Source organism: Delphinapterus leucas, chromosome 17 (assembly GCF_059928025.1).
Source record: "Delphinapterus leucas isolate spDelLeu-1000000601 "Yukka" chromosome 17, BTC_Dleu_Yukka2, whole genome shotgun sequence".
Taxonomy (NCBI): domain Eukaryota; kingdom Metazoa; phylum Chordata; class Mammalia; order Artiodactyla; family Monodontidae; genus Delphinapterus; species Delphinapterus leucas.
The window spans coordinates 55,447,609-55,467,789 of NC_143145.1; the positions used below are offsets into that span (position 1 = coordinate 55,447,609).

Genomic DNA, 20,181 nt, shown 5'->3' on the forward strand with positions numbered 1-20,181 from the left:
TGCGTGGGCTTTCTCTAGTTATGGCGAGTGGGGGCTACTCTTTGTTGCGGTGTGTGGGCTTTTCATTGCTGTGGCTTCTCTTGTTGCAGAGCATGGACTCTAAACGTGCAGGCTTCAGTAGTTGTGGCACACATGCTCAGTAGTTGTGGTTCACAGGCTTAGTTGCTCTGCATTATGTGGGATCTTCCCAGTCCAGGTATCGAACCCGTGTCCCCTGCATTGGCAGGCGGCTTCTTAACCACTGTGCCACCAGGGAAGTCCCTATTCTGTTGTTTCTGAATGGAATATCCTATAAATATCAGTCAAGTCCATCATTTAAAGCTTGTGTTTCCCTATTTATTTTCATTTTCGATGACCTGTCCATTGGTGAAAGTGGGGTGTTAAAAAGTCCCCTACTATTATTGTGTTACTGTCGACTTCCCCTTTTAGGGGTGTTACCATTTGCCTTATTTATTGAGGTGCTCCTATGTTCAGTGTATACATATTTATAATTGTTATATCTTCTTCTTGGATTGATCCCTTATCATTATATAGTGTTCTTCCTTTTCTATTGTAACAGTCTTTATTTTAAAGTCTATTTTATCTGATATGAGTATTGCTACTCCAGCTATCTTTTGATTTCCAGTTGCATGGAATATCTTTTTCCATCCCCTCACTTTCAGTCTGTATGTGTCCATAGGTCTGAAGTGGGTCCCTTATAGACAGCATATATATGGGTCTTGATTTTGTATCTATTCAGCCAGGCTGTGTCTGTTGTTTTGAGCATTTGATCTATTCACATTTAAGGTAATTATTGATATGTATGTTCCTACTACCATTATCCTAATTGTTTTGGGTTTGTTTTTGTAGATATTTTTTTATCTCTTGTGTCTCCTGCTTAGAGAATTTCTTCAGCATTTTTTGTAAAGCTGGTTTGGTGGTGCTGAATTCTCTCAACTTTTGCTTTTCTGTAAAGCTTTTGATTTCTCTATCAAATCTGAATGAGATCCTTGCTGTGTAGTGTAATTTTGTTGTAGGTTTTCCCCTTTCATCACTTTAAATATATCCTGCCACTCCCTTCTGGCCTTCAGAGTTTCTGCTGAAAACTCAGCTGATAATATTATGGGGTTTCCTTTGTATATTTTTTGTTGCTTTTCCCTTGCTGCTTTTAATATTTTTTCTTTGTATTTACTTTTTGTTAGTGTGATTAATATGTGTGTTGGCATGTTTCTTCTTGGCTTTGCCCTGTATGGGACTCTCTGCACTTCCTGGACTTGATTGACTATTTCCTTTCCCATGTTAGTGAAGTTTTTGATTATAATGTCTTCAAATATTTTCTCAGAACCTTTTCTCCTTATCTTCTTCTCCTGGTACCCCTATAATTTGAATGTCAGTGCACTTAATATTGTCCCAGATGTTTCTGAGCTGGTCCTTAATTCTATTCATCTTTTTTTTTATTCTGCTCCATGGCAGTTATTTCCATCATTCTATCTTACAGCTCATTTATCCGTTCTTCTGCCTCAGTTATTCTGCTATCTATTCTTTCTAGAGTATTTTTGATTTCAGTTATTATGTTGTTTATCACTGTTTGTTTGTTCTTTAGTTCTTCTAGGTCCTTGTTAAATGTTTCTGTATTTTCTCGATTCTATTTCTGAGATTTGGATCATCTTTATGATTATTACTCTGAATTCTTTTTCAGATAGACTGCCTATTTCCTCTTCATTTATTTGGTTTTGTGTGTTTTTACCTTGCTCCCTTGTCTGCAACATATTTCTCTGTCTTCTCATTTTGTTTAACTTACTGTGTTTGGGGCCTTCTTTCTTTAGGCTGCATGGCTGCAAGGTTGCATTCCCTCAGTCTTTTGGTGTTTGCTTCCAGTGTTTGAGGTTGGTCCAGTGTCTTGTGTAGGCTTCCTTGTGTGTGTGGGGGGGGGTGGGGGCGACTGGTGCCTGCATTCTGGTGGGTGGAGCTGGATCTTGTCCCTCTGATGGGCAGGGCCATGCCAGATGTTGTATTTTGGGGTGTCTGTGAGTTTAGTATGCCTTTTGTCTGCTAATGTGTGGGGGTGTATTCCTGTCTTGCTAGTTGTTTGGCATGAGATGTCCAGCAGTGGAACTCGCTGGCTGTTGGGTGGGGCCAGGTCTTCTTGTTGAGATGGAGACTTCTGGGAGAGCTCTCACCAATTAATATTCCCTGGGCCCAGGAGTTCTCTGGTGATCCAGTGTCCTGGACTCGGCTCTCCCACCTCAGAGGCTCACGCCAACCCCTGGTCAGAGAACCAAGACCCTGCAATCTGCATAGCGTGGAAGAAAAAAAAAATAAAGAAAACAAACTGACAAAGAAAAACCCCAAGACAAATGGTTATAGCAAAATCAAACAGGCAAACACACACAAAGAAATACAGATACACACAAAAACAGAAAAGAAAAACAAAACAGAGAAAACAAAAAAGAAGAGAGCAACCAAACAAATAAATGAACCCCAAAATGAAAACAATAAAAGTTAAACTAACAAAAACAAAAAACAAATCAAAAGCAGAAAGCAAACTAAAAAAAGTCAAAGTATAAAACAAACACACAAAAATGATGAAAAAAAGAAAGAAGAAAACAAATGAAAAAGGGAAAACAACAAAAAAATAAAGTAAAAATTTAAAAATATAGTTAAAAAATATAAAAACAAAACAAAGAAAAAAAAACAAAAACCAGGAAAAAATACAATATTACAAAAAAAGTAAAAATAGAAAAAAAAATCTTATTAAAAATAAAAGCATAAAAAAGAAAAGAAAAAATAAAAAAACTTAAAAGAATAATGAAAAAGAACAACAGAATAAACAAAACAATAAAAACTAGTAATAATAATTATTATTTCCCTGTAGCCTCAGCCATCATTGTCCTTGACCCCAGAGTGAGCCACAGCCAATCCCTGCCTACCCAGGAAGTCCTCCTATACCTCTAAGTAGGTCTCTGGAACTGACATGGGCACTGTGAGCCCAGCTCAGACTTTGACCTGCCCAACTCCTGCATGTCCTTACCCCCAAACTCCACAGTTGTTAAAGCTAGACCAACCTCAATTGTGGGGACACTCGTCTATTCAGATATTCTACAGATGTAGGGTTTACTAAGCCAATTGCCGGCATTTAATCTACTGCTCCTGCAGCTGCATGGAGAGATTTCCAGTCCTCTTCTTTGGTCACACCACCCCTGCAGTTCAGCTTTGCTTTTGGCCCCATCACTTACCTGCCCAGGCGAGAGGGGGCAAAAGCAGTGGCTAACTAGTGCACACTTACTCACTCAGGCCGGGGAGAGGGATGGATATGGCAGCCACAATTGAGATGTGAGGGGAGTGCCTGTGGTGGCAGAGGCCAGCAGGAAGTTGCAGTAGCCTGGGGCTCACTCTTCACTCTCCTGGGGAAGTTGGCCTTGGATCGTAGGCCCCTCGACAGTGGCGGTCTGCACAAGCCACTGGGAAGTTGTGGGCAGTGAGCTGTGCTTGCTCACAGGACCCTTGGCAGCAGCGGTGGCAGCAGTAGCAGTCAGCTCCTGCCTCTAGGGTCTGAGATAGCAGCTGCAGCTCGCGCCCACCCCTGAAGCTCATGTAGACTGTGTCCTCTGCCTGTGAGCGGAAGAAGCTCCTATGGCAGGCCCATCCCTCTCCTCATGCACCCCCAACAATGGTTCCTTGTCTCTCTGGCAGGCCCAAGCTTCTTCCCAGACTCCCTCATTTGTGGCACACTAGACCCTCAGGCTGTCTTCATGCAGCCAACCCCAGTCCTCTCCCTGGGGTCTGACCTCTGAAGCCCAAGTCTCAGAACCCAGCTCCCACCTGCTCTGGTGGGTGAGCAGACAAATGTCTCAGGCTATGGAGTGCTGGGACCCTCTGTGCAGGACTCTCTCTGCTTTTCCCTCCATACACCTGTTGCTGTGCTCTCCTCTGAGGCTCTGAAGCTCCCCCCAGTCCCTGCCAGTGAGGGGGCTTCCTAGTGTGAGGAAACTTCTCCCCTTCACAGCTCCCTCCCATAGGTGCAAGTCCTGTCCTGATTCCTTTGTCTTTTTTTTTTTTTCTTTTGCCCTACCCAGTTACATGGAGATTTTCTTGCCCTTTTGGAAGTCTGAGGTCTTCTGCCAGCGTTCAGTAGGTGTTCTGTGGGAATCATTCCTTGTGTAGATGTATTTATAATGTATCTGTGGGGAGAAGGTGAGCTCCATGTCTTACTCCTCCTCCATCTTGAGGGTTCTTCCCTGGCAAAAGATCTTTGATAGAGCTGCTCATTTCCACTCTTCACTCTAAGACCCATTTTCAAAAAAAGACCAAAGATCATCTTCTGAAAATAGGAAACAGACCATATGCCTTTGCTAATTTAATTTCTTTGATGGCTTACCAGTGTACTCAAACTAAGATCCAAGCCCATCATATAGGTTTTCAGTGCTACTATCTTCTTGCTTATTACATTCCAAGGATCTTATTTCAACTTTAATCATATAAAACTCTGCTTTTCTTGGAGCACTCTTCCCAGCATTCTTTGCATAGGTATCACCTTCTTCTCTTTCTTTAAATTTGTCTTAAGTGTTACTTCTTCAGAGATGCTTTCCTGATCTCCTTATTTAAAGTAAGTTCCCCTTATGTTTTCTTTTTCTCAACCCCTGATGTGTTTCCTTTGTAGCATTCAATAGTTTTTCAATTACTATAATTACATTTTTGTGTTTTTGGTTTTCATCTGCTGAATTCACTTGAGTGTGGGATGATCAGAGTAGTGATCAGTTCTGTCTTGTTCTCTTTAGTATCCTTGGTACCTAACATGATACTTGGGACACTGGAGGTACTCAACAAATGTTGTTTTAATTTAAAATGATAACAAATGGTGGTAGAAACTCTTGGGTTAAATAAGATTACCCTGGTTACAAACTAGAGACTCCTACCTAAATCTAGCCTGAAGATGTGTTTTTTTGGTTCATTTGTATTGTGTTGATTTAGGCTAGTAAGTGGTTTTAAATTTTTTTAAATTCCTTTAGGTATAACATGAATGCTACAGTTTATCATAGTCCTCAGCTACAGATAGTATTGAAATATTTTAACAATGAGGAAGGCCTTACATCTAGTAGAAAGAACACAGGATACTTTGTAAGATATTAAGATAATGTTTTACTTTGCCAGATATTAACCTCAAGAGGAGTTAGTTACTCAAGAAGTTTCTTGCTTGAGTATAGAAAGATCCAGGATGTGTCTCAATATTTGAATACCTCTGCCACTCCACTCCTGTCACCTCTAGACTGGCCCTTATAAATATTTGAGTTTGTGACACCACTCTGTCCCTGTACAATTTAAAATTAAAAGAGAAGAGGGCAGAGAACAGAGCCTTGGGAAATGTCAACATTCAAGGACTGAGTAAAATAAATGAATCTCGGAGAGAAGCAGCTAGAGAAGAAAGAGCAACAACAACAAAATGGTTTTCTAGCAGCTCAGGGAGAAAAGTTCTTTAAGTGGGCAACTGTGTCAATAGATAAGGGTGGAAAACTGTAGGCATTGGTGACTCCAGGACAAAAGGTTTCAGAAGACAATGGGTATTAAGTCAACTTTCAGTGGAGTGAGAAATGGTTGCAGACTACTTGAGAGTCATACCAAAGAGGGGAGTGGTGTACATAGTCTGCCAGGGCTGTAGGGCATGAGGAAGTGTGTTGTCTGTAGATAATTTCAAAACAGTAATAAAGCTGACTGGAGTTCATCTTTTTTTTAGTATTGCCATACTCTGGCAATTCTGAACAAGTTTAGGGTTAAAATTTTGCTACCTTCAGTCACCACTCTTAAAGAGAAGGATAGTGTAACAGCTAGAAGAGGGCATCATGTCAAAAGAGGATGACTTTATTAAACTAGATGGACTTGTGAATGTTTATATATTAAAAGTAAAGGATCAGACCAGAAGAAGTGTTTTAACAGAGTAGAGGTTGTAATCAGTACAGCAATCTGAGGGCATATAGAATGCCCAACACACAGGAATGATTTAGCCTTGAATGAAAATAAGGCCTCTAATTCCTAGAGGAAGAATCCCTGACCCTTGATTCAAAACTGTTTCAATAGGGCAAGTTGTAGATCTTTTTTATTTCTTAAATTAATACACAAATTCTGATTACATTATTAAGTAAGTTTTCATTTTGTCCACTTTTGAAAATAACATTTATGTTTCAAAAATAATGTCAGTATTCCAGGTGTGACTGCTACTAAGTTATTTCATGGATTTCATGTAAAATAATTTTAAATGCATTGTGTTAGTAGATATATTCTAATTTCTGACATTAAATTAGTGTATTCTGCATTTGCACTTATTTCATACAGGTAACAAATATTGGGTGTTCAAGGACACGACTCTTCAACCTGGTTACCCTCATGACTTGATTACTCTTGGAAGCGGAATTCCCCCTCATGGTATTGATTCAGCCATTTGGTGGGAGGACGTTGGGAAAACCTATTTCTTCAAGGGGGACAGGTCAGTACACACTTCACATGAGGAAAACAGTTAACTAATGTTTAGAGAAGTCAATATATCTAGTCTATAATAGGCATGCACATTTGAGGAAAGAATCTGTATAGATATAAGCACAAGAATTAATAGAATTGCAACCATTTTTAAACATATTTTAAAATAATATTCAAGATAAATCTTTCTCTAATATACCCAAGTAATGTGACTTTCTTATGAATGTATATATACAGTATATATTCTTTCTCTTCTGTATAATCTTAACATGCCTATAAAGCTGTATAGGTCGTGTATTTTATCCTTAAAATGCATTTTCTTGTAACTTTACTTACTTTACTTAAAAAGTACTTTTAAGAGAGGCTTTATTTTTGCTTTTATATTTAAAGTTAAATTTTTACACTTTTCACACAGTTAATTTTGAACATTTTCAAATACTTTCAGTTTAGTCATGAGTTCTATTTCTTAGGACACTATTTATTTAGGTACCAGCAGATAGGTGCGATGAACTAACTAAACTATCACTCGACTAAACACTTTTAGCTTGAAGTATAATATCTCTTGCTATTTTCTGTCATTTCTTTTCCTTTTATGACATTACTAACAGGGTTTGTAAAACAAAGTGAACTATTAGTTTATGACATACAGTAGCCACTAAGCATACTAATTTCACCCCCTGCCTACTTTTTGACAGATATTACATATAAAATATAAGCTAAAGGCTATATTTTTATTATTTTAAATTAATATTATGTTAAAAAGAAATAAAGATGAAAAATCAAATTTTAGTTACACTATTACTAGTTGGGTCAAAATGTGACACTCATAAGTAACCTTCATTGTTAGGTAAAACTTAAATATGTTATTTTACAAGTAAATTTAAAGCACACACATGCACAAACACACATAAATACAACAGGTTTTAATGAGCAACAAGCTAGTATTGAGTTCGCCTTATAATCTTAACATAATGTGACCCTATAAAATGTCTCCAACTTCATGAGAAAAATAAAGATATAAACCTTGTTTATTTTACACTTTGTAATTTTTGATAGCAAGTAACTTAAAACATTGAGCTTTATCTGTGAACAAAAAGATCCTATCATTTGTGTCCATGGATAAAAATGTATAATTTTATTCTGTTACAAGCTTTTTATACATTAAATTTGTATATATTTCTATGGCAAAATATTCATAGCTTTTAATTCACTATCATGAAACTAAGGTTTTGCTGAATGTTTCTTACTAAATCACAAAACAAAATGATTCATCAAACAAAATCTCTATTAATGTAGAAGATACTACTTATCATCACAAAAAAGTATATGACTCTCAGTAAGATATGTGTAGTTAGAGTATGAAAAGAGAAGAATGAAGAAATTGCCACAGCATGGTGACCCCTAATGAAAATAAATCTGTGGACTTATATTCTTTAAAATAACAACCCTCAGGTTGTTAGAGTTTAATTCCTCAGATGGTTTTAATTGCTTGAATGTACTCCTTCAGGACTAGGTTCAATACAGTCCTGTATTGTCCCCACCCCACCCCCACCCCCAGAAAGGGGTAGAAACAAAAGGCTGAGAAGACACCCTGGAGAAATTAACTTCTACAGGACAAAACATGAAAGCTTAACTTTCATATAACAGCTTTAATGAGGGTTTCATAGATGACAATAAAAACTGCCATTTTATTATCAGCTAGCCATACTTTTAAAAATGTTTCCATTCTGAAAACTTAGCACTTCTTGAAAAAATTAAGTTTAGAAATTAAATGTGGGCTACCTCAAGTCAGTGAAATCAATGAAGGTTACATACCAAATTTATAATGGAATAAAGATATAGTAAATGAGAAAAGGAGTTTTAGTTAATTTATTTCTAACTTGACAAGCTTCATGCAAAATATAACAAAATATATAGAAATAGTTTGATTTTAAGTTCTGCTTAAATAACTGCTTTTATAGGTTTTAAAAATATTTAAAGCAGGATCCCAACTAATTTCCATCTGTGTGATCTTATATTTGAGTTCATGAGTCACAGATGTTTTATAAACAGATGACTTCATATTTGTATAATTGCTTAATTCCAAAGTCACACAATTTATTAATACATTCATTCTAGATTAAAAGTAGATGGAAAAGACATTAAATTATCTATCTCAAACATTAAAACAACAATTTGCTTATCACTTTTATATGAGAATTCAGTGAGTTTTTCTTCCTTATAGGCATTATATATTTACAATACTTATCAATTTTAACTTTATATATTTCTTCCATGTATATTTTTAGAGAAAATATTGAAAACATTTATCTTTATTTATTTCTTCCTCTAATTTCATTGACATTTTTCTGTTTTAAAAAAATGTAAAACAAATTTCTATTTCTCAAAGGTTAAGATCAGAAAAGGATTTTAGAGATAACTTAGTCCTGGTGTAAAAAACTCAATTGCTTTAAGGGATCATGCAAATAATATATACAGTGCTGGGTATAGGAGTAATATATACGGCAGTAGGGAGTGATAGGTACTGTGATGAGCTGGAAAGTACAAATACTCTAGAAAAGCATTCAAAATCAGAATCATTTATATAATTTGCTAGACAAACAAAGCATACCTTTAAATTATATTTGGTTCAAGTGCTGCCATATGTCAGTCCTACATCATATTCACTTCCTACCAAAGTCTAGACTGCCTCAGTTACATTCCATAGGTATTCATCCTTCTGTACCTGACTGCCTGTGGTGACAGCATAAATATGAGACAGCCCATTACATTCTCAATAGCTCTAATTCCTTCTTGCATAAGATTTCTGTACTCATCTTGGCATAACTCTCACTCATTTAGTTAAAACATTTTTTGAGCACATACTATGTGACATGTACTAGGTAATGAAGATATAGTAGTAAAAATAAAGCACACATATTCTTCTCCCATGGTCCTCAGATTCTATTAGGGGAGATAGTTGTAAACAGAGAAGAAATAAATGACCCTGATACATTAACATTGAGAAACACTACAAGAAATATAATAGGTGATGATGTGATAGAGGCTTGTGGGTGGTAAAGAGTGGTTGGGAAATTAGTGTGGAGGTCAAGAAAGGCCTAAATTGTGAAGGGTACACTGATGCAAGGACTTTAGTGGGGAGAAATTTCAACCACACGAAGCTATTCAGAACAGTGTGTTGTAAGTACCTGAAATAGCAGTACAAAAGCAAAAATGTTAGAATGTTCAAATCAGAAAAAAATGTTGTGGCTACAGCATAGTGGATAAGTGGTCAAGGATGTCACACAGGTAAGCAGGGACCAGATTACGAGGCCCTGTAGAACATGGCAAAGACTGGATTTTTTTAATTTTAAGTACAATGGAAAACATTGGAGGGTTTTCAACAGGAAAGTGCATGTTCTGATGTGTATTCAAAAACATCATTATGGCCTCCGTGTGAAGAATGGACTTCAAAAGTGGAAGCAAGGAGATTAATTGGTAGGCTGTTGAAGTAGTACAGGGGGACACAATGGTAGCAGTGGAGATGGAGCAAAGAGTACAGTTTACATTTTGTATGTAATCATAACAAGTTTTTCTTATGGCTTGGATTTTACGGGTGAGAAAAGCAAATCAAAGACAACATCTAGGTTTATTGCCTAAATAACTGAGTAGATGGTGCCATTTCTGAAGATGTAGCAAAGAAAGGAAGGAATACTGGGGGAAGCGGACTAAGAGTTTGAAATGTTCGTTTTCGGTTTGAGATACCTGCTTACACACCAATTAGAGAAATCACGCAGGTAGTAACAGTTCACAAGGAAAGGTGGGTTGGAGGCACAGATCTGAGAGTAATTTCATATAAATTGTATTGAAAGTAAGGGCCGGCATGAAATCTCATACGTATAGAGATAGCTAAAGAAGTGTAGATGAAATGATGGTTCTTTAAACAGATCTGTAAATTCAGATTAAAATGTCCAGTTTCACCATTTCACATATAGCATGGAACTCAGTCCCTCAGACTCCTACTTGCCCTTTTCTTAATATACTATAATTTGATACTTGGATACATTTTGATCTTCATAGCATTTAGCTCTAAAATGCTATGTTCCTAAATCATCTCAGCATCTTCTCACAAATATACCCAAGACTCTCTTGTCATACTTCATTCTAGGCTGAACCGTTGAGGATTTTAAGACATTTTCAAAGAAAGAAGATAAAATTTAGATCTATTTTGGTTTGTTTTATTATTATTACTACTAATAGCCAAACAGAAAAATACATTTATTTCCTATAGCTTAAGGTGTGTGTTTATGAAGTAATTCCTTTTTGTGTTTTTAAAATTATCCAACAGAGTACAGATTGATATTTTCAATTCTGTTACATTTTTAATAAGGCTTCTGAAGAAAGAGATTTTGTATGATTATTTGGATGTGAATAAAAGTGGCCCTGGGTTTTGTGATAACAGAGGCAAGTAGTCTGGCTCTAGAGTAAGAAAATGAGACAAAGTGGATGAAGAAATGACCGGATCATATGAAATCAACCTTGGAGCCACTTTCTGTTCAGTTTGAGTTCAGTATCCAGAAACATTAAAGTATGTCATTTCAGAATTTTCTATACCATTTATTTGTTCACACAGAAGGAATTTAAGAAATTGTTGTATAATATTACATGGACAACTGTTTTGTCTTATGGTTATGACTCATGATCAAATCTAAAAAGTGATGAATAAATCCCATTTCCGTTCATAATTTATTTTAAAGGATTGATTTACAATGCTTTTCTCAAAGAATCAGCAATTTAAAGTCATAATTCTACTGCAGAGATTATTGATATATCAGAAGAAAAAAATATAAGCTTTATTTATAATAGCTACTATCATTTGCTGACCTTACTGCACAAAATTCCAAAATTTTTCCATTAGAATATCTAAATCTTAAACCCCTCCAAGTGGTTTATTTACATAATGTTCCAGGTGAATATGCTAATATACTTCTCAATGAACCTATAAGCCTATTTTTCAGGGAGAAAAATATCAGTGAGATGAGCTTTTTTGTTCATGTTGAAATATGTTCAAATATGTTAGAAATTAAAATGCAAACCTATATTTATGAATAGGCCTCAGCATTTTTATAAGACAGCTGGATATAATGTGTATATATAATAATATAACGGACTGAATAATATTATGATTGAATATAGTTAGATGATTCTAATCACATTGAAGTTTACTGGACATATATCAAAGCTGACACAGCAGGTAACCTGAGGGTCCAATCTTATGCTGAGTTTTTCAAAGATCGTGAAATGATCCCAAGTTATAGTTTTGCATTATCTACTAACAAAAAGAGGGGAAAATTGCTTTTATCCTGAAAAATTCATACCAGGATTATGTTCCTACTAGAGGGTACAATAAAATTCACATTCCATAAATATTTTCTTGAAATATGATCTCAATAAATCTTATGTGTCTTGCACATAAGTGCTCAAAAAATTGTTGGTAGGCAAATGGATCTATAAGCAAATAGAGCAAGGGATGAAGGAAAATTATATTGACACAATGAACATTAAGAATTTGAGTGAGGACCCCAAGAGAGTAAGATGACAGGGGGATTAATGTAAGAATGTTATGTCAAGGGAAACACTAGCAGAATTGTGGTAGAAAATTGTACTAAACTATGAATCAAAGACCATTAGTTTGAGTTTCAACTCTAACATTCAAGAAGAGCAAATGTGACTAAGACCTTACCTTTGAATAATATGATGCCCAATGCTTTGTCATTGACTGAATTGCGTGCCCATATATACTATATCTATGTTAGAACCTCAGCATAAGTATGTTTTAATATGCAATATAAAAGATATTTGAGGGATTTTAGTGAAATAAGATTAAAACAATGTATGTATATAAATTTACTTTATAGCTACAAAGCACTACATGAAGAATAGATATTGTTACATGAACAGGGTTATAACTACATCTTGGAGAACAAACCTGGTTTCCGAATATGTAGTAATCTTCCTTAAATCATATGTAGAGTGTGATCCCATTGTCCCTAGGATTTTAAATTATTCCTGGGTTAGCAAAATTTTAAAACTTGCTTTAAGTTATGGTTTATGCCATCTAAAAATGCCATTTATTGTAAGATACATCATAAATTAATCTATCATTGAGGGGAAAACTCTGCCCAGTATGCTTTGACACAGTATTGAGGTGTGAAATACCTATAATAGAGATGTGAAATGTGAAAAAAATATGTATCTTAGAATCCGTGAAATAAGGTATTTGATGATTTCTCTGTGAGAACTTTTCTTTATGATCAACTTCAGGAACCAGTTAATATATATGACTATTGTAAATCCCATTGAAATATTTACTTGAGAGAAGAGATCTGGAGATTCTGAGTGCAATCTCAACCCCATTAACCATGCTATATTCATCGCAGCGTGTTCTGTGATACAGGAATATTCAAAAATAACTTAAAAGCAGATGTTTCCATGAAAGAAAGTATACTTTAGTTTTGGTAGAACTTTGCATTCCCTACTTGTCTTCTTCAGAAAGATAGGCCTGGCTACCATTATTTCAGCTCAGTGCTTCTCCCTGAAGCTTTTCCTGATCTCTCTATCAAATCTGCCCTTATCTTCTATGTGATAAGAATCTATGACAAACACCTCTACAGTGTATTTTCCTGTCTGGATAAAATCTGCCTTGTGGCTTATTATTGGGATACATCCTGAAACAATCTTTTTTTCTTTTCCATGTGAACACTGAAGATGGAGGAAGTGCTAATATTCCACATATTACTTATCTGAGGTATCTGGGAATCTATAGCAAAACATTCTTTACAAGATCCCACAGCTCTGTAGATAAAGGATTCTCCATAGACCTGAAGCAAGAGAATATACAGAAAAGACTGGATATTTTTTCTCTTTTTCTGATTTAAGCTAAATGCCTAATCCCAAGATAATGCATTGTGTGTTACTTCACAAATCTCTTCGTGAAATGCTACCTTTAGCATATGTTAAGAGATGTTTAGTGGTGTGGGGGAGAAAATGTTGTCAAACATATTTGCTATGTGTAGAAGAAAGAATAGTGACTTTTGAAATGGAACAGAACTGGTTATGAGTCATTGTCCTCCAAGAATTCTCCTCTCTCAAATGGAGACAATGACAATTCTCTCATGAGTTTATAGTGAATAAACATTTGATATAATGCATAGAGCATTATGCCTGCCCTAAAATAGGCAATATCACTGTGAACTCCCAATGGCTTCACCCCAGTTTTGTCAATCCTTTTGAACATTCAGACATAAAAATTTTGACTCTTAGAACATACAGGCAATAATGAGTGATCCAAAGTAGGGAGGTTCACAATTTTTTCCTTAGATGTCTAATGGGTCTGTGAAAGTGGTCCAATGGCCACCTTGTGAAGGGATGAGAGCTCTGAGAGTTCTGACTTTTAGCAAGCTTTGCTTTTATCTGTTTATCCATCTATACACCAAGGACTCTAGTCAAGACTTGCCCTAAAGTCTACAGTCATATACCTAATTGCTTCATCAACAACTACTTTGTTGTTTAACAGGCATCTGATTTTAACACGCTTAAAATCAAACTCACAATTCCTCAAACCTCCTTAACTTACCTTTCCATGCTTCCTTACCTCACTGAATGGCAACATTATTCTTCTGGTTGTTCAGGCCCCAAATTCTTGAGTTATGCTCAACTTTGTTCTCTCACATACTGCATTCAATCCATTAGTAAGCTCTTCGGGCTTTTTCTTCAAAATAATATCCCAGTCCCTTGGATCATCATCAGTTCTCCAGTACTCATTCTAGCCCAAGGATTACTGAAATGACATCCTAACCAGTATCTCTTCTTCTACTTTACCTCCTTCAATCTGTTGAACTCATAGCAGCAGTGCATTCCTTTCAAAAATAAGCCATATCTTGAAGGTCCTCTGCTCAAAATCTTCATTGGCTTCACATCTCTCCTAGAGGAAAACAAAAGGTTTTGCCATAGTTTAAGGGTCTATCTAATCACAGGTGCTGGTTCCCACTCTGACCTTGTCTCTCTTTTGCTAACTCTATTCTAGTCACTCTAGCCTCACTGTGGATGCTCAAGTGCTCCAGGTTTATGCCTGCCACAGAAACTTTTGATAACTAGTTACTCTACCTGGAATGTTATGCTCCCCAAAACTACAGAATGTTGCTTCTCACTTCTTTCTGCTCTGTGCTCATACAACGGCTTATCAAAGAACTTGCTATCCAGTAATTTTTTCTGCTTTGTTTTCTTAATAGATCTTACCACCTCCTATGATAGTATGCACTTATTGACATTTTTTTTTGCCTGTAATCTCTACATATCCTAAAATATAAGATTGATAAGAGCTGGGGCATGTCTGTTTTGTCCAAGGTTGTATCACTGGCACCTACAGTAATGCTAGAAACACAGTAGGTACTCAATAAATATTTGTTAAATAAATGAATGAGTAAATGGATCAAGATTATGCTTATTTCAAATGATGTATTCTGGTGCCTAAGTAAGATTTTTAAAAATCATGAAAATCTCTGATTTCTACATAGGTTGGTGATACCCTTTTGAATTGTAACGATGCTTAGCTAGAGTTTTAAAATTAATTTTTAGCAGACTGAATAAATATAAAATAAAATATCCATTTTTAGCATATTCTAAAAAGGAAACAGAATAAATTGTGTACACTGTCTTTGCATGATTTAAATCAGTTCTTTAAATCACTAACAAGTACATAGGTAGCATGCAGCAAGGATTTAATGAATGCTAGCTAGCTGTTATTGTTTGTATACATAATTGTCTTTTCTATGCATGTGTTGTTGTTGTTTATTTATCCTTTTCAGGTATTGGAGATATAGTGAAGAAATGAAAACCATGGATCCTGGCTATCCCAAACCAATCACAGTCTGGAAAGGTATCCCCGAATCTCCTCAGGGAGCCTTTGTGCACAAAGAAAATGGTATGCAACATGTGCATTATATATTTCATGAGCTCACTAAGTATTTGAATAATCTATCCTACTTGTTCACTATGTTAAATGATTAGAAAGTAACATACTAGGGCTATCTCATATTATATTTATATAAAATTTCCTTCATAGATTTATATTTAATATTATGCTCAAGATTTTTTTAACCTCAACCTATTTTAGTTTATAAGAAAAAAAAGTAATTTTTAAAAATGAAGAGTGTTAATTCCTTTGAAGTAACCTCACCTATTTTCTACTAAAATTCATGTAAAGATAATAATAACAGACATATGTGGGACAGGAGCTGGTCACAAAGAAGATATGTTATAAATGTGGGCTGAGGATTGTACAGCATGTTGAGGATTATAATTTTTCATGTGTGCCTTTGGCTTATAGTGTCAGCAAACAAGAAAGATCCCAGCTCAATACAGTAAGACTAGAGTAGATGTATGATTGATTAATAACAGAAACAGATCACAGAGCTGACTTGCTCTCCATCTCAGGATTTGGGATTCAGCCAGATCCTAAGGGAAGTTAGCCAAGCAATGGGTAATCAACACTTCTGTATCTGTTGGTAAAGTCTGAACATTTCTCTCCACATTCAGGGATTAGTAAGTAGAAATAAACCATAATAATAATAATTCAAAATAAAATTTATACACAATATTCCAGAACAAAGGAAAGTGACATCAAACTGAAATACAGAGAAAAAGAAAATACCCTCTCAGATGATTTATAATAGGAACGAGAAGAAAATAATACATTATGTGGGTCCTAAATAGCATGAAAAATCTATAACATATATGCAACAAGAACAAAATAAACATCACTTGCAAGAGGAAAATTAAATCCATCTTGGAGAGGATTATTGAAAAAAAATAATGAAGAAACAGGGGAAAATGAAAAATTGACACCACCCACTGAAAACAATGGCTGATCATCAGCAAATTGCCAGAGTTTAAGAAAGCTTTACACTGAGTACAAGCTTGAAGGAACTGACACCCAGGATGATACCAATCAGAAAAATAAAACACAAACTGTGTTTTGACCATTGTTTTGACCATTGTTATATGTAATTTATACTACATTCTGTGTAAGGATATCCCACGAGTAAAACACTGTATGCTAAGTCAAAAAGAACCTTGAAGCCCTGATTATAGCACTTACTGGAATTATAGTTTTTTGTGTATTCTATTGGTTCAGAGAATTAAAGCACCAAGTTAATATATAGCCTGTATGTGACAAAAGCAGAAATCCACAGGAGAGGCCAGATTGAGATGAAACATATCTGTCTGAGATAAAAAGGAAATCAATAAGAAAATAAAGTTACAATGCAGTCAAATTGGAGGCAGTAAAACCATATCAATATATGGCAAAAAAACTCCACAAACTATGAAGATGCAGAAGACAAAGAAATGAAAAAACATGAAAGATAATCACATGGAAAGCAGAAAACTGAGATGATCCCCTAAAATAAGAGCTGTCACCAAGAATCTAAGGAGGAGAGGAGATTTCTTGAGGTTAGATTAAAGGGGGTTGTTTCAGTCCAGATAAAACCAGCTCTAGCTTACCTTTACAGAAGTTCTACCACTGCTCTAGACTGCCCTCAATAAAAGTTGTCACGCACTATACAAAAATATATGCAAAGAAAATTAAGCCATGACCTTACCAGTGATTAAGTATAGCAAGTTTGATAAAAAATTTTTTTCAATTTCTTTCCTTTATTAATATTCTAAAATGAATATAACTTTTATAATAAAAATAACTTTTAAAATAAGTAATAATTATTTCAAAAGATTGAAAAAGTACACATAACCTTAATTCCTTAGCATATTAACTGTTTTTTTTTCCCCTGTTTCTATTTGTAAGTCCATTAAAATTTGAGATTTGATTCAGGTTCTCTGGAAATAAATCATAATTATATAAAGATAACAAAAAAATCTTCTGGCTGCATCTTGCCCCATGATTTTTCATATTCTTGTCCATCTGAAAATAATATTTGTTTAGTATAAATGGTTTCCTTACATTCAGAATTTAATATTTTATTTTCACATGGCAAAGAATAACTTTGTAAAATACTGGCAAAAGAACAAATCATGTTGGAAAAACCAGTGCTTACAAATGACAAAAAAATACAGATGAAACTTCAACACATCTATGTCTTCTGTACCTTACCTGGTCCAGCCCTTTCTTTGATATCCTTCAACATTGAGCTCACTTTTGATCTTTCAGTAATACTTGAATATCCTTTTTGGTACACCATCCCTTGCCCTCAAAATCTCATATTACAACAATCAATTTATATGCCTGTTTGTTATCCCCTCTAGTGTAAACTCTCAAATGCAGGTACATAGTAACCATTCAATAAACATTAGTTGTTGAAATTAATTTTATCCCTTCCATTACTCTAGACCTTCACTCCCTGCATTGAAGGAGATCTCCTATTTGTTTGAAACCTTTGTTCTGTAGGGTAGTGATATTAATCAATCTGGAACGTCTTAGTCTAGATAGTCTACCAATAGCAAATTCTCCACTTTTAATTTTCTATTCAAATCACATGTTTGTGTTTTTTTACCTTGAATTCAAATTTTACACAACTTCTTCCCTTATGGTTTTTATAGAAGATCAAGTTCAATTTATTGAGTAAACACACTTATATTTATATAAATATAAATAAATTTATATACTCAAAATAATTCCCTATAAGGATAACTTCATGCATATGATACTTGATGGTCATAAAATCAGAGATGATAGAGCAATGAAATGTTTTCTCTAATTCTTCACCCTTCCACCAAGGTAGGAATTTCTTCCTAGGGATCTTCTCCTTATGGTAGTTTTCAAAAAAAAAAAAATCCCAGAAGCTTAAAATTGAGCTATAGATTTTTGAAGGATGTTTTCATATTAAGGTGGAATATGCCTTCCTATAATACCTATTGATATTAATTCTGCCACCTTGGCCAATGAAATGTGAATATGTGGTGCGATTTACTGACTTCCCACCATCTATCAGTTGTGCTACATAAATTTGTTATCTAATTTAATTGTCCAACACAAATGCCTCTTTACCTCATTTATAATTATTTATGAATGAGGAAAACAGCATCAGCTAGTTTAATTAACTTACTCATGATCATGAAAGTGGTGATATTATATGTCTACGGTTTGAAACTAGATGATTCTAGCCTCACTGAATTTCTCTAATGCACTCTCTCCAAAGAGGAAAAGTTAAAACATCTTTTCCTACATTATACCATTAAGGTAATTGAAAATCTGTCATGTCAGGCCAGATTTTTCATTTTGTCATATTAGATATACCTTAGGCTTTCTCAGAATATAGCTTCTAATCCATCATCATCCCAGTTTTCACCTGTAACCATCTTAATTTAACAATTTTCTTTTCTTCTTTATTTTTAGCCCCTGAAAATAGCTACAATAATCCAAAGGATATTTGACTTATGCCATATATATATATATATATATATATATATGAATTATTTCTTCTTGCTTTTGACAGTGTTTTAAACAATGGCATGAGTTTTTAACTTATACTAAAATTGTAGTAAATAATCACTGCATTTACCCACCTTCAAATCTCTAAGTTACTTGCTGTCAAGCCCTGCCTCCTAGGTTTTCTATATTCTCTCCTTAGAAAATGCAATTTTAAGGTTAATACAAGATTCTGCTTTAACACTGCTGCATTTTATTTTACTGATTATAGATCCACTTTTAGCCTGTTAAAATAGTTTGACTCTTGATTCTGTTGGTGTATTAATTCTCTACCACGACCCTCACTCTCTGTTAAAATCTACACGTGGGATTCAAACAAATATTATCACAAGACCCAGGTTATTCATTCACATTTGTTAAACATTAATTAACTTTTACTAATAAATATACAATAGTAGAAAACAGAGAGAAAACACAGGCACTGCCATGCAGGATCTTCTATGAAGTTATAACAAGACAGCTATGGTAGACAATTTCTCCTTACATTTTAGGACTAAGCAATAGAACAGTCACCAGTGAAAACCAATCAAATACAAGGAAAAAAAAAGTCATCATATAATTCATTACAGCCTAACTGACTTCTACCTCAGAATTTCTCAAAAATGATACTTCAGGTGAGTTCATCTGAAGTTTCTACTCTTAGTAAGCATAACATCTACAAGATTATAACATCAAAGTTACTCACAAAAGAAAAAAAATGAGTATATAAGCATTTCTTCAACCCACTAATATTTCATAAATGGTTAAAAAAATTATTGAATGAGATGAATTTTTCAGGATCAATGTTTGACAGATTTCTATTACCAAGATTTTAGGCTACTTCTTTTCAATTACTTTTATTCTCTTAACTCCTGCTGACTAGACTTCTTACCTCTAACAAGTGTATTCAGCCAACTATAATTCTACTGTATATGGAGTGTGTTAGTATAGAACTTGGCCTGCAGACATGATAAATATGAAAATGGAAACTTCTGAATTTTTATGTGATACCCAGTAGTTTCTTAGTAATTAGCTTTGACTAAACATTAAAGATGAGGACATTTCCAGCTGTTGGTTCCCAGTTTACAAATATAAGAAGTACATTTACCTGTCTGGAAGGTCTGTTTCATTCTAGATCAATGCCATTATTCAACCATAATCGTCTAATGCACTTTATTTGGCAGGCCCTAGACATTTGTTTATCCAAGCTTGTTGAGTAATTACGTTGGAGTTCATTAGCGTGATCAAATACCAACTCCCTGCGTGCAGAAAAA

The 20,181-nt window shown here is 34.9% G+C and overlaps 1 protein-coding gene across 1 annotated transcript in view; it reads left to right on the plus strand.

Moving 5' to 3' along the window:
• MMP16 (matrix metallopeptidase 16) overlaps positions 1–20,181 on the plus strand; it is a 357,858-nt gene that overhangs the window by 325,660 nt on the left and 12,017 nt on the right. The window contains exons 8-9 of the mRNA XM_089898989.1: positions 6,307–6,457; positions 15,294–15,409. Coding sequence (XP_089755115.1) covers positions 6,307–6,457; positions 15,294–15,409 — 267 coding nt within the window. The remainder of the gene's footprint in view (positions 1–6,306; positions 6,458–15,293; positions 15,410–20,181) is intronic.